Below are 15953 nucleotides of genomic sequence, written 5' to 3'. Positions count from 1 at the left end.
GAGTGAATCCGTTTTCTCTCTGTGTGTTACCTCTTTTCATGGGACAAAACCAGTAATTTATAGCTGGAACGTACTTTTAGGGTTGTAAATCATGGTTTGTCTGCATTGAGACTTTTGGTGTCAGACTGTGGTGTAGATGTTGGCAATCTGTAACTGAGTGCTACAGATCCTGTGTCTCAGGTATGCAGCCTGCAGCACCAAACACCCTGTTTATACTGCTGTCACACTGGTTCAGTGGCCTGCTTGAGCCTTTATTGTGATTGAGGAGATTACCACAGTATTGTACAATGTATATAGATGTGTGGTTACAGGTAATTGACAGTGCCTTTATAGAACAAATTTACTTTGGTCCTAATTGTGATACTGCTGGGAATTTGTACTTGAAGTTTAATTGAGAAGGGCTTCAACTTTTGTACAAAAGATATGGAAGAGAGAAGAAAAGAATCAACCACCTTAGCTGTTAAATGCACTTTCTTCCTATGCTCTTTAAGGTGAAGTAAACCTTCTCATTAGCCTTCAAATACTCTGTATTCCAACATTTGACACACAGTTAAAAACTCTGAAGGGAAAAGGGGCAAAGAAATAGGGAAACAATGATAGTATGTTAGAGTCCATGAAAGCTGTTGTTAATGTCCTACTCTTGAGTTAAGGGGAGCAGTATTTGGTTAAGCTTGAAAACTGGTGACAGTGAAAAGTTCAAATGCTGCCTTCTCTCTGCTGTTCTTATTGATGATGAGGGATTTATTGTACTGATGCAATTACTCCAGAAAACTGTGTCTTGTCTGAACTTTTTCTTAAAAGGCTGTTTGTCATGTAGCTCAGGCTGCAAAGCAATTACCAGGGATGATTTCTTTTTTGTGTGTATTGAAAACTCCCCTTGTGAAACCTTTGCTGTGCTGCTGTGATATAGACTCTTGGCTTCTGAAACCAGCCTAATGAGGTTGAAGACCTCTGTTTGAGCTCTGGAGTATATTCTCTGATTGTCTTTTATGTGAGCGCATTAGTATGACAGTTCCATGGTACCATCTAAATTAATAATGATCTATCAGCCCACATCTCTTTCAGTATCTTACAGCTAATTTCTGCAAAGTGAGATGTGAATCTGCTGCTTGCGCTCTTTGTAGAAGATTTTCAGGGATGTCATAACTCAGGGGGATAGAGAGCATTGCACAAAACTGCTTGCTCACAAAACAAACGTAACATCACATTTTAATTTAGGTTTTGATTTTGCACACCAAGCTATTTCAGTATATAGCGAGCAATTTGCCTTCTAAGCTTTATGTTCAAATGCATCTTTTAGAATAAGGTTCTTTCTGTCAGGTTTTATTTCTTAGCTTAGGTAATAGTCTAGCAGTCAGACATTTAACCAGTAGTTAAATAGTTTCTCTGGCACTCAGTAAAGATTGAATTTGACCGTTTCCTGCACATAATCACCTTCTTTGTAAATGGCCTTTTCAGATCAGAAGAAAGGTGTGGTAAGTATTCATGTAATAAACAGTTTTGCTTAGAAACTGAATCCACATTTTCCTCCTCTATTTGAGCTTTGTGTCCTTAATTTTAGCAAGTCTTTCCATGCCAGTTACTGTGGTAACCTGCACTACTGGCACTGAGTTTGCTTCTGCAAGCTGAACTTCTCCATACAAGATTCTGGTCACGCCAGTGATCACAGCAAATGTCCTGTGCTAACTCTGCAGTACAGTCACAGTAATAGCACTGAGGGACTCTTCTGTTCTTTGGAAGCCTGCGGCTTTCCCTGCTGCTTATTTCTATATTCATCATCTAGTCTCCCTGGAAAATCACCTATTTCTATCATTGCCTGCCTGCACAAGTCTCATTCTGTGAGCAGGTTTACCTCCCAGGACACCACATGACTAAATCTGTACCCCTTATCATGGAAATTGATGTAATCTAAGGGTGCTGTTTGTATGAAGAAAGTTACTGTATACAGTACAAAGAATACAGAGTAGTTACCAGTCTGATGGATGAGTAATAAAGATTGAATTAGATACCACTGGGACCACTGCCCCTGAGCAATTCTAGTTTTAACAAAGTGGTCTGAACATGCCCTGCAGAGGATTTGCATAGAAAGCACTTTTCAGAGGACACTTACAGTTTTCAAGTTATTTTTGTCCATGAAGTATCTCAGTGTCCTTGGCCCTTTTAGATTTATTTGATTTCAGTGCCTAACTTATCAATGATAAGTAATATCCATTAAAAAATAACCCAACAACAACTGCAGTGTTGTAAATATATTTAGCATGATTGCTTGGCCCTTGGTGAAGAAATATAAATGCCTAGCTATATAACTCAGATATGTTACTTTCAGGCAGTGGAAATTCACTTAGATACTTGAGAGAGGTGAGTTGCTTTTTTTGTTGAGTTTGGATTTTGGGGGAGGGTGTTGTTTTTTTGTTTGGGTTTTGGTGTTTTGGGTCGAGTTGTTTGTTTGGGGGTTTTGGTTTTTTTTTTCAGAATCACAATTTCAATTTTCTCCTTGTTTCTCCTCTTTTTAGCCGTGTGACTGCAGCCTTGTTGGAGCCCTGAGCTCTCAGTGTGACTTAAATACAGGATGTTGCTTCTGCCGCCCTGAATTCTCTGGGGATAAATGCACTGAGTGCAGGTTGGGTTTCTGGAATTATCCACAGTGTGTTGCTTGTCAGTGCTTCCCGGCAGGGACTGATCCACACAGCTGTGATACAGAGTTGGGGAAGTGCTCATGTGTTGATCATTCTGGCCAATGCAGCTGCAAGGTAGGACAGTGAAGATTGTAAGTTGATCTTAAACTGCTGAGAAGTTTATTCCAAAATTCACTGACATTTTTACTTGCCTGTTCCAACAATACATGCAGACAAATTTCGCTGTCTTTCATAGTGCATATGCTTACTACTGTGGGAGGACTCTAACATAGAGAAAGGCTTAAGTACTTATCAGTTGCTTTTTTACACACTAATAGTTGCCAGGATAGCATCCACTTAGGCTCTCTTCTCACTTTGTATTTCTTCCTGTTCTTACAGAACTATTGACAATTTAGCCCCATTCAATACAATTCTGGTTCAGATGTTTGGCAAATTAAAAGCAAACACCTCAGTAATGACCGTATGTCACAGTGCTAGTTCTTTGTACAACATTACTTGAAGGGAGTCAATAATGATAATTTTAAGAGTAGAATTCACTGCAATAGTAAATGTTCTTTTGAGTAGACCAGATACAATTCAGGACCACTAAAGCAAAGACTTTTGGCATCATCACCTACAGCATTCTTATTTGGAATTGTTCTTGGAATCAGTCCCTGCTGATAGGAGCAAAAGATGTGACAAGGGACAACAGCTTCAAGTGGCAGCTTGGGAATTGTGGGTTGGATATTAGGAAAAAAAAATCACTAGGAGGGTTATGCAGCAGTGGAACACATTATCCAGAAAGGTTGTAAAATTCCCATCTTGGAAGTTTTCGAGAGTTGGCTAAAAAGAGTCATGGATATCCTGAGCTAGTGTTGGTGATAGTCCTGTTTCAAGGAGAAGGTTTTTAAAAGTGACCTCTATAGATTCCTTCTTTGATTTTGATTCATTCTTCTTCTTTAGGGACTGTATTGAGACAAAAAGCTAGTAAAGTGGGAGGATGAATTTAAATGATTGAATTGCCAGCTAATTCTTTTGTTAAATAGGAACCAGTCGCTTCATTTTGAATTTAAGGATAGACTCAGTGGAGGAACTGTAGAACAAATTAGTTTGAAAGAGACCTGTAGAGGTCTGGTGCATTGTTTGAAAGACATTGCTGAGGCAGTACTTTCAAGGATGGGTATTTCACAACCTCTTTGTGCAAACTGCTTGACCACCCTCCCATTTTTCTGATGTATGTGAACAGAAAACATCATTCTATGGATCATATACTAATCCATTTGATGGTGAGATCATAAGAAAATTAAAGTGTGTTAATCACATAGACTGAGTAAAACTCAGTGTTATTTGTCCTATGTCATTCCTGAAATGAAAAAACAGAAGTATCTCAATTCTTGTAGCTTCTGATACACGATGTTCTTCAACCCCTTTAACCATCTCAGTGCCCCTATTCTCGCTTATGTCTAGTAAATCACTGTCTTTCTTGTAGCTGTTGTAAGCATTAAGTAGAAATAATGGGGGTTTATGGCATATTTAAATAGAACTGGAGAAATGCTTCTTTGTTTATCATTTTAAAACTAATATAGCTACTTCTCTGTTTCTGTGAGTGTAAATTAACAGTATATATTTAGCTGATGATTAATGATAAGAAACTGAAATTTACATGAAACCAAATGCAAAGCAAGTAAAATTCACAATTTATGACAGAAAATGAACAAATAATACTGAATTAAGTCAGCAGATTTTTTTTTTCTTTGTTCAGAATTTAAACCTGGTGTTGAATTTAAATTTAGGGTTGTTAACCTTTTGTGTAACTTTTTTGAAGGAGTTATATATTGAGGAAGCTAGATTTTTATAGAATGGTAATTGTTCCCATTTAAGCCTGCTGTTTTAGCTGCAGAAATGAGCTTTCAAAGGCCCAGGAGCCCCTTTGTCAGCCCTGACAAACAGGAGCAAAATCTAGGCTAAGTACAGTGCAGGCACATTTGCTGAGAGAGTTACACGGTTGCATGTAGAAATGAGGGTTAAAAAATGGTAAATCTGTGGGAATTTGTTGATTTCCTGTGTAACATTCAGAAAGTTGTATTTGTTCTTTAGATTGGCTTCTTCGCATTACTCTCAAGAGGAAAAAATAAAAGGGGGAGGGGCTGTGTTGAGGAAAAGCCAACCAGAGCTTCCATATCGGTGGTTTCTTTTAAATACCTTAGTCACAGTATGAAAATGGTTTTAGAAGGCTATGCATAAATTACTGTGTATCTGACCCTATCATATCAAATAGAATCATAGAACCACACAATAGTTTGGGTTGGAAGGGACCTTAAAGATCATCTACTTCCAACCCCTCTGCTGTGGGCAAGGACACCTTCTACACTACCAGCTCGCTCAAAGCCCCGTCAAATGTGTCCTTAAACACTTCCAGGTATGGGGCAGCCACCACCCCTCTAGGCAACCTGCTCCAGCACCCCACCACCCTCACAGTACAGAACTTCCTCCCCATATCCAATCTAAACCTACCCTCTTTCATTTTAAAGCCATTCTGCCCTTTCCTGTCACTACATGCCCTTGTAAAAAAAAACAAAACAAAACCCTTTTCAGCTTTCTTGTAGCCCCCTCTTTAGGTGTTAGAAGACTGTTATAAAGTCTCCCCTGAGCCTTTTCTTCTCCAGGCTGGATAACTTCAGCTCTCAGACTGTCTTTGTAGGAAAGGTGCTCCAGCCTTCTCACTGTTTTCATCATATGCACCAGTCTTCTGTTTGATGGAGATACAGTACCCCACATACCTTTCTGTTCCAGTGGAAGGAGGTTGCTCGATGAACTGTTCAGTGACATTCTGAAGCAAACAAAACAAAAGCCTTCTCCAGTATTTTACATTTTTATGTTTCTGGTATAGCTTTTTATTTAGACTAATTAAAAAATGAAAATAAAAGCATTGACATTACAACACTGAAACGTTTCAGCCTTGTTAATGCTGTTCAGTGATGTGGAAAACAATCACAAAGAGAGGAAAGCTTTTCTCTACAATATTTCCATTAAAATATGTTCCTCAGCAAGAACGTTTAGCACTGTACCTCAAACATTCTAACCTGTCAAAGCTAATTCTTATTACACAAAAGGCTTGATTAACTCTGGCAATTTCAGAAGGACATATTTGTTCTTGTCTTTGCAATCAGCTATTGAGTATGTCATGCCCAAAGTGCCACTTGATTTTACTCTGCTTACAACTGTCAGTTTGAAGCCAACTCCATTGCTCAGAGCAGTAGCTCTGAGTGAATTCAAATGGAAGTGCCTTGATTACATTAACTGTGTATGTTTGCATACACACACGATAAGAAGCCAGGAAGTTCCTTGAATATTTCCTTACACTTACTGTTATTTTTTTCTGCACCCTGTTACTGTAAGTACTGTATGATTTTCTTATTACTACCGCAAAACAAAGCTTGTCTTCTTTTTTTATTTTATATGTTTTTAAATGCTCTCTCTTTTCCAGGTTAATGTGGAAGGTGTCCACTGTGACAGGTGCAAGTCTGGTACATTTGGTCTCTCTGCCAGAAACCCACTTGGCTGCAGCAAGTGCTATTGCTTTGGCCTGACTACACAGTGCAGTGAGGCAAGGGGGCTGATTCGCATGTGGGTGAGTAGGAAACTGCTGAGCCATGTAATGTGATAATTTTGTTTCCTGCTGGCATCTTTTAGTCAGGCACTGAGAGGTAGCTAGAAAATGGCCAAACATTTAAGCTATCATTTTCCTCTTTATACTTTGAGAAGTGGAGAGAGCAGTATGTTCCGTTAGACAATCAGGGTATAGGCATTAAAGGTAAATAAGTAGATAAGAAAAACAGTGAAAGGACATCAAGCCAAAGTAAAGCTATATAAAGCTCAGGAAAGGGCAAGCTAGTCATGTGGGGAAATTATGCTTTCCAGTGCATTGTAATATAGTCTCTGGTATATGATACACTTTACCCAGGTTTATGCAAGGGTCACAGGTGCTTATTGTCCAGCACAGATCTCACATGGCTCAAGTAGTCTGTTAATTTTCACTGTTATTGCTTTCTTGTTTAAGTTTTTGTAGTTTAGAGTTTTTCAATTGATTGGTTTAGTTTTGGTTTGGTTGGTTTTTTTTTCTTATTAAAAAAAAAAAGAAAAAGCTTATTGAAGCTCATTTAAGACAAAGAATGGGAAAGTATAATCCATCAGAGCAAACAGAGAGCTCTGTCTTTTTGTAGAAGAGGGCCTTCAGACCTATGCTGGACTGACAAATTAGGTAGAGTGGATCTCTCCATTTATCTGTAAAACAAGCACAAACCACATATCGAGACTGCTGCGTACCATTGCTGCTGTGCCATCTCCACAGTTACATTCTGGAGGAGCTATTTCTGATGGAAAATGGCTGTTTCAGTCCCCTCAAATGGTCAGTCATATCACTGCTAGAAAGCATGTCAAGCATAGAGGGAATGTCTTTGAATGCAAATCAGCCAAAGCCCCTGACTTGTCATGCACAAGCGTCAGCTGGATAAAGATATTTTAGGCTGAAATCAAGGTGCACCTCTTTCCCTTCCCAATGGGTGGAGTGATTTATCATGATCTGACACAGTTTTTCTCATTATTTCAATTTTGCCCATCATATGCTGGTAGGCTGGAGATGAAAGGCTGTAAAAGACTGACAAGTCATAAAATTTAATCAAGTTCCATGACAGCAACAGTTCTGGAAAAATTTGGTTTGACCTGTGTGGCAGCACAAGGCAGAAACATAGTTTATACAGTTTACATGGTTCTGAAACATCTTGATTATTTTGTGTCTCTGGATTAATATTTATGCTCATATCTAAACAAGTGTATGTCCATGTGTCATTTAGGTTTTGGTACTGTAATCTATTTCAGAACTGATTCAGAGTTGTAGACTGAGAGAGAGACAGGGTTCTGCCAGCTGTGGATGGCTATTTCAGATACTCTCAGGTGCATCAAATGGCATTAAACATGTTTAAACCAGCAAACTTTCTCCTATGTAAGGCAAAGCTCATCTGAAATTCAAATGTGTTGAGCGCTTTCTTGATGTCTAAAGTAGTAAACAGTAGAATACAGTTATGATAGGAGCTCTCACTTAGGGATGGCAATATTAAGAATGCTTCTTAATCAGCCCATATATGCTTCTATAAATGGAAATACCAAAATATTTCAAGTACAGTACAGGGCTTGGATGATTCCTCATTACTTGATCCCTATCTTGTGAACAGCCTGTTGATGGGATGACTGTTACAGTTATGACTCTGCATTTGTTTTCCTTGTTTTCCTCAGCCTTTGAGAGAAAGCAATTTTGATACCAGCCCTTTGCATTTGTTCACACACTTCTTGTGATATTTTCATCTGCACAGAATTACTAAGACTCTTATTACAGTTTTTGATCACAATAATGATTTCTATATGAGTTGATATTTCTGTAGACTCTTTCATCAAGTCTAAGGAAGTTACAAATATCAAAGTGGCATCCTTATATTTTTTATTAAATCTGAATTTAGAGTTAAGAGAAACTCTCTGTGTATTGTCTGGAGAACTCTTGGCTTGAATATTGAGTGAAAGTACCAAGGAGTTAGGCACTGTTTTCCAGAGCCCCAGTGATGTATAGTAAGTGTTGGTGAGAAGTATGCTTCTTCCTAAGGTACATTTCTCACACTCTGAAGAGAAGAAGCCTGAGACTGAAATAGTGCTATGAAAATTGCTTCAATAAAAATGATGGGATCGTTTGCTGATGAAACTATTTTAACCAGTGTTAGTGCATTCTTTGTTAAGATGAGGACAAGGTGCAAAGGGCGGGAGGGGAAGTCATCATTATCGCTATGTATAACTAAAGGGGAAAAAAGGACTTGATCTTTTTCTTGATTTTTTTGAATATACATAGGTGACCTTGAAGCCAGAGCAAATGATTCTGCCACTGGTGGATGAAAAGCTTCAGCGCAGCACTCATGCAGGGATTGCATACCAGCCTCCTGAAATAGTAGCAAATATAGAAGAGGTGATGAGGGATCTGCGGTCAGAACCTGTTTACTGGAGACTTCCAGAGCAGTTTGAGGGACGAAAGGTAAACATTAAACTCCACTGAATAATTACATGGATTTTTTTTTTATTTTGGGAGGATTTTTTTTATATCTTCTATTTGTATTTTACAACATTTTTTTCCCTTCCAATAAAAATGTCTTCACGCAGTGGAAGGTGCTTCAAAAGAAAAGTAATGCCACTCCATTATTTAAAATTATGTGCTCCATTATAATGGAAATTCATAAGTGTGTAACATAAACACTATTTTATAATAAATATTTACAGACTGTAACGTAATATTTCTTCACAGATTGATCCTCTCATAAAAATGTTATTTGAAAAATTAAGCTGCGTTAATTTCATATAACTCTCATAGCTTTATCTTTCTCTCCATTTTAAATAAAAAAGTGCCGGATCTTTGTAAGTTACACAGGAGAAAATGATTGAAATAACCCTCCTTTTGGATATTTTTATTACCTCTGTGACAGTTTATTTTGCACTTTTGCTATTTCTTGGTTTGGTTTGGGAAAGCTTAGATGTTTCTTTCTCTAAACATGAACCTTGTAGAGCACTAAGGCACATATAAAGAAACAGATAACATTTTGTTTTTAGTGTAGTACAATAACATTTTGCTGATGGGTATTTTTGAACACAGCCCTCGTCCCCGTAGAGTCCCAAAAGCATTTATTGCTATTTTCTACCACGTGCACATTCATCAGACTGCTCACAGGTGCAGAGTGTATCTAGCTCCTACGTATGCCCAGGAATTTATTTTTAGCTAACTGAAAATGAGTTTTCTTTTTGTGCCTTGTTAGCTGACCGCTTATGGAGGGAAACTAAAATACGCAATCTACTTCGAAGCACGAGAAGAGACTGGTTTTTCTACTTACTACCCACAAATCGTCATAAGAGGTGGGCCTCCTACCAATACGAGGATCATTGTCCGACATATGGCTGCCCCTCTGATTGGACAGTTGACAAGACATGAGATAGAGATGACAGAGGTAATGTTTCTATCTGCTTTTTTCCCTAGAACTTAAGCACCTGCTTCTTTGTAATACTGTTGTTAATCTGGTTTTGTATTACTTTCTTTCAGCATGAATGGGGATATTATGGTGATGACCAACGAGCCAGAAACACTCTGCCCTGGGAATATTATCATGATGACCCAGGTATCAACAGGACTGTGTCCCCTGCAGATTTCACCTGGAAATATTATGGAGATGAATCAAGACCGAGTAGACCTGTGTCCCGGGAAGACTTCCTGAATGTGTTGTATGATGTTCATTACATTCTTATTAAGGCTACTCATGGCAATATCATGAGGCAGAGCAGGTAACTATTTCATGCAGTGGTCTGAAATAATGCAGTAGTCACAGATAACCTGATAGAGCTCTCAGCTATTCTGAGCAGTATATTTATTCATAACATCAGCTATAAGCAGTTGCTGAGAAGAACAGGAATTGGCATTCAGCATAGCAAAAGATACAGGTGAGGGAAATTTTATTTACCAGAAAATTTAAATCATAATAGACAAATGAAGTCTTTATTTTCAGGATCCTAGAATAGAAAACACATATAAGAACATGTATGCTGTAACAAACCCAAAATATTTTTTGTATGAATGTCTACTCTATGAAAACATGCTGCTGTAATTAAATATAGATGTTAGCATATGAAGGAATTTTCTTTTGCAAGTGGGAAATGAGAAATGCTGGACAGTAGCATTGCAAAGAAGGAGATGGAGGTCCTGGTGGACAAGAAGTTGTCTATGAGCCAGCCATGTGCCCTTGTGGGCAAGAAGGCACACATGGACTGCATCAAGAAAAGCATTGCCAGCAAGTTGAGGGAGGTAATCCTCCCTCTTAGCCTTACCTGGAGTACTATGTGCAGTTCTGGACTGTCCAGTATAAGAGAGACATGGAGCTCCTTGAGCAAGTCCAGTGAAGGGCTACTAGAATCATTAAGGGTCTGGAGCATCTTTCTTATGAGAAAAGCTGAGGAGTCTGGGCCTATTCAGCATAGAGAAGAGAAGGCTCCGGGGGATCTGATCAATGTATAGGCCTATCTGAAGGGAGGGTGTCAAAAGGATGGTGCCAGTCTCTTCTTGGTGGTGCCAGGTGATAACACAAGAGTCAACAGGCTCTTGGACACAGGAAGATTCACCTGAATATGAGGAAGAACTTCTTCACTGTGGGGGTGACTAAGCACTGGAATAGGTTGCCCAGAGATACTGTCTCCTTCCCTGGAGATATTCAAGAGCCACCACTCAAAGACGGGTCTGTTGTTTACAACATATCACCAGGTGAACATGATTCAGTAATTATATTCTTGTTGAGAAATGCTAATATTCTAGCTGAACAGATACAGCCTACAAAGTTTAAAAAATTAATCTTTTACTTCCACCCAACTCTAGTAAAGCCAAAGCATCAAGTTCTGGATACTGGAATTCAAGAAAAAAGTATTAATGTTTAAAGGATAATAGTGATCGTTATCACAGATTGGAAAATATTACCTGTAAGACAAGATGTAGACAACCAGATTTATTTAGAAACTAGAAATTGTTCCTAAAATGTTGTCATAAAAAGAAAGAAAAAAATTAGTTCTCTGTTGCCCTGGTATAAGTCAAAAAAGAAAAGAGCTTAAACTGCAGCCGGAAAAATTCACATTAGACATGAGAAAAACATTCCTGGGTGTAAGAAAGTTCTGGAACAGATTACATAGACTGTTCCTAAAAGTTTTTAATGATGAATTTACAATATATTTTGAAAACAAAATTTATTAGCAAGAGCACAGTAGTAATTGGAGATAAACTCCACAGGTCTTCAGAGGTCCATTTAATGAGTCTGTCATAAAACTGATAGGCTAAATTGTTTCTAGATTTCGAGACTACAGATAGGTCTGTAAGAACATGACCTTTTGAGCTGGAGGGTGAATAGCAGTGGCAAATATCATGCAACTTTGCAGCATCGTGTGGCAGAAATCATATTAATTGTTGCTGCTATTGTCTCTATTTAAAGTGTATTATTTACAGAAAAGTATTCATCCAGCTTGCAGTGGCTAGATGCTAAATACTAACAACAGATGCCATAAAGGTTGAACGTTGGTTTCATTTATTTTTGACATAGTCCATTTAGGGTATTGTATTATAAGTCCAGGGAATTCCCATGAAATGAGTTATGAAAGTAACTCCAACACGACATGGAAAATTTGAGAAGCATATCTGTATTTTGTGTGTGCTTCTCCCTTCTCTTCACTTTATGCACTACAGATCCTAGTCCAGCTGTGGAAGCAAAAATCAAATCCTATCTCAGGTTAGCATCATAAGCGAAGTTATAAAAACAAGCCTCCATTTTCATGATTTTGTTCTGAGGTGCACTGTGGCTGAACTACACCTGCATTGTAATACAACATTTTATCAAGGATACCTAGTAATGAAGCATATAGCAGAACAGAGGAAGACTTTTAAGTTTCATGGCAGGTTTGCAACGTGGCACTTCAAGAATCAGATTAGATTTTTACAGCATCGCATTTCAGAATGGACATTCTGTATGACAGCAGGACTTAGCAGAGTTCATCTGGTCTTTCTTGTAACTGTCAATTTGAAGTCATGACCTTGCATACAATATCATGTTTGATTTTGGAGGTGGTTATGTTACAGTAGATTTTTATGATCTCTCTAGCTACACAGGTAACATTCCTCACATGGCATCAAAGACTTTAAGTAGAAAATAAACATTATTATTCTTTTCAAGTTAGCACCTTGAATGATTTCAGAGGAAGTTTTGCTTAAGATCACAAAATAAATCCCCCAAAATGTTTTAAAAGGTTAGTGGGATATTAGCTTGCTTAAGAATTGAAGGCTTTTATTAAAAATATGTTGAGACCCTCTGAAAGACAATATTTATGCTCAACTTTAAACATAGGTTAGAGTTAAGTGACTTATAATAAAGCATTTGTTTAAATAGTGTGTTGTGCTTTCTGAATATGGGCTCTGTTCTAAACTAGTAAAGCTTCTCTTTCTATCTGTGCATAGCTGAAAAGTATAAAACAAAAGAAACTGTTGATGGGAGGAGGAAAATATTATATATGAAGTATTTTAAAATCTTTTAAAGTTTATAATAGTGCTTTATCTTAAATTGCAGATTTTAAAAGCTGCAGGTAAGTGATAAAATACAGGAAAAGCATTTTAAAATTAAGTCAAAGCAGCAGCAGCAGTTGGAAACACAAATAGCCTAGTTCTAGCGTTAGCACTGTTATTAGCTATGTACTTTAGCAGCAGTGATAATGTTGTTTCTGCTTCAAAGCTGCAGCATTACTAGTGATTTAGAGGTTTCTGCTCAGAATCCAAAGCCAAACATTTTTTTCCTATATTGTTCCATTTTGTTGCCCTCATTTTCACATTTGCTGCTCTAAATTGAAACATTTCTTTTATTAGATTTTGTTTTGCTTTTTAGGCAACTGGGCTGTGATAATAAATTAGTTTGAATTGGAAGTATGCTTTCAATTTGACTGTAAATTATTTCAATATCCCTGACACTGATCAGGTAGCAGTTGTTTGACTGCTGCCTATTAGACATTTTCCAGGAATCAACCAAGCCTGACCTTCCTTAAGTAACATTTTCACTCTAACAGCAGGTATCTTTGTGGTCCCAGAGTATATTATTATGTAAATACAGCTTTCTGACTGCAAATAGGTTTTTTGCACCATACAGACCATTGCCTCAGCCTTGAAGATGATGGGGAGGCAGATTTCATTTTGGTTTTCCATTAAGTGTACAGAGATTTCAATGTAAGTTTACATTGACAGATCTGAATGGTTTTGCTCTCTTCTTCTTCAGTCTTCTGTTTTGACCTGGCTTTGTTTGCTTGGGGTTTTTTTTTGTTCAATTTCTCTGGTCCACTAAACCCCTGTGTTCAGATAGCAAGAACAGGGTTTAAATTACTAGATGATTTGGGGATTTTGCATTGACAGAAAGTATCAAGAGGTATGGGTCTGCCTACAAAAGCTCACTCACAAAAGTCTCATCTAGTTCAGCAGTGGATGTTTGCATTTCCTACAGTCATCCTGACATTGGTGCCAATATGCCAATGTGCAGAAAAGCCTCATTCAGCCACTCAGTTACCAAGGTTTGGGAGTAGATAGATGATAGACTGTGAGCATGGGAAGAAGATGAGCAGTTCTGTGAGCTCCTCTGCATTAGCACTATACACAGACACTTAATGAGTGGACCCCAGCAGCATTACGAACATTTATTCAGCTGGTTAGTCACATGTTCTCTTAGCTTGGCATTATACTTGAAGCTTTAAAATTTACACTATCCTGTCCTTCTTGTTTTTCAAAGACAGTAAAGGGTTCCAGATCATAGCATTCATTTCAGCAAACTAACACCCCCCCGAAATAAAAAGTAAGTTAAAATAACCACATTATTAGGATTAAGTATAATTCATTAGATATTATGTTGGGTGTCTTTGTCCATGATATAGTCAACCCTATTTGGCAGGTCAGCATGCATGCTATAAAGACAAGGAGTGGTTGGGAGGCAAGAGTATTAATATAAATGTAATCAAATAAATGTTTGGACAGTTAAAATGTCAGAAACTCTACCATAAAACATGTCCTTTTCTGATACTAGCAGATTCTTCTGTAGTTTACTCTAAATTGCTTATGTGTCTACATTATTTCTAAGGAAAAAAAGTGAAGAAAAATAAAAAATAAAGCAAACCCACACCAAAAACCCACCCCCCAAAACATGTATCTGACTACAGATTTTAAAATTCCTGCTAAAAAGGCTCATGTCCAATGTCTTTGAAGTCTGCTCTAGAGCTTGTTAGGTTGCTTTAGTTGCCGAGGATAGATTTTGTTTTTTGAAATAGTTGCCTCATTAAAAGCTCATTAAGTGAACAATTTTACTACCATACCTCTGAGAGTCATAAATTGGACTGCATTAAATATGTGACTTCAATTTCTTAATGAGTCCCTCCAAGTGAAGAATCAGATATGAGCTTTTGTTAATAGTTTGGCTGAAAAGAAATTAAAAAAAAAAAAAAGAGAATCAAACAGAAGAGAAAAGTTAGTTATGCTAGTGCCTAGAGATTGGAGGTAGAGGTAGCTTTCTTGTTCCTTAGGAGAGTTAAAAATAGTTCTGTTTGTCTGCTGTGGATCAAGAAGCCTACAAACAGCCAAGTAAGACTGGTTTTGTTTCCATGCCAGCTGACTGTGAACTAGCTGGGACTAAGCTAGTGCTTGGTTAATCTCATTTGAGTTGCTAGCTCTTTTTTTTCTTTTTTTCCCAGAATTTCTGAGATCTCAATGGAAGTTGCTGAAGGAGGTGCTGTATCTGGGATGACTCCTCAGGCTTACTTGATTGAGAAATGTGACTGCCCGTTGGGTTATTCCGGCTTATCTTGTGAGGTACAGTACTATCCTGACTTCTGGTCTTCGGGTATTTTCTTTGGTCCATTGATTAATAAATTGTGATAAGAGTATCAGTTCATTTAACTGGCAACGACTCTCCCTTAGTTTAATTACTATTACTCTTTCTCTCTCAGGTATCTCTCCCACAAGGAATTTAAGTGCCTTTTTTTTTTTTTTTGCTTTAAGCAAATATGCCACTGAAACCATGGCAATGCCTCAAATATTTAGAATACAATACACAAAAGTGAGCTTTACTGGGTCAGCATCTCCAAGGCTGAATTGGGTGGCTGATGCTGATTGATCAAGCCTTTTTGGACAGAGAAGGGCATAATACTATCATAATACGAATTGTAGTTACAACAGATTGTGCTGCTCTTGTGTTATGGTGAGGCCATAATACACAATGTAGTTACAATATTATATCTTCCAAATGACTGAACAATGTGCATCAATTTATCATTACTGTAATTCATAAAAATCAGCAGAGAAAAATACAGGAAACCTCTATGTCAAATAAAAAAAAAATAAAAATCTGTAAATTATTGATAGTTGCAAGTAAACTACAAATTAACATTTGTAATAGTGAATAATTAAAGATTACATGCTACTTGTTCCTAAAAATTTAAATATCTGTCAGTTGAGTGAAATTCACCAAACAAAGTATAAAAACAAATTTGAAAACAAAAGAGTGTTATTAAAATTGTAGCACCAAGCACTCTAAACAGAGCCATGCAGATTTTTAGAATTCTGTAGAGGCTTTCCAGATTTTTAAGTTTGCTTTGTTTATCATTCAAATATAAATTTTTAATAGCTGTATGACTGATTGAAATTTTTCATTCTGAAAAAAGGCTAAGCAATATTTCAATTCTGATTTCTTAAATATTTGTGTT

At 37.4% G+C, this 15953-nt stretch overlaps 1 protein-coding gene across 6 annotated transcripts in view; it reads left to right on the top strand.

The window, feature by feature from the left end:
- LAMA2 (laminin subunit alpha 2) overlaps window positions 1-15953 on the top strand; it is a 368416-nt gene that overhangs the window by 243097 nt on the left and 109366 nt on the right. For all 6 annotated transcript variants that reach the window (XM_057408938.1, XM_057408930.1, XM_057408924.1 and 3 more), the window contains 6 exons: window positions 2514-2750; window positions 6103-6246; window positions 8509-8688; window positions 9461-9649; window positions 9742-9980; window positions 14943-15060. In XM_057408938.1, coding sequence (XP_057264921.1) covers window positions 2514-2750; window positions 6103-6246; window positions 8509-8688; window positions 9461-9649; window positions 9742-9980; window positions 14943-15060 — 1107 coding nt within the window. The remainder of the gene's footprint in view (window positions 1-2513; window positions 2751-6102; window positions 6247-8508; window positions 8689-9460; window positions 9650-9741; window positions 9981-14942; window positions 15061-15953) is intronic.

Source organism: Pezoporus wallicus, unplaced genomic scaffold, assembly GCF_028554395.1.
Source record: "Pezoporus wallicus isolate ANWC-B61680 ecotype Strahan unplaced genomic scaffold, APGP_CSIRO_Pwel_v1 contig_3817, whole genome shotgun sequence".
Lineage (NCBI taxonomy): Eukaryota > Metazoa > Chordata > Aves > Psittaciformes > Psittacidae > Pezoporus > Pezoporus wallicus.
This window is presented reverse-complemented; position numbering and strand designations above follow the sequence as displayed.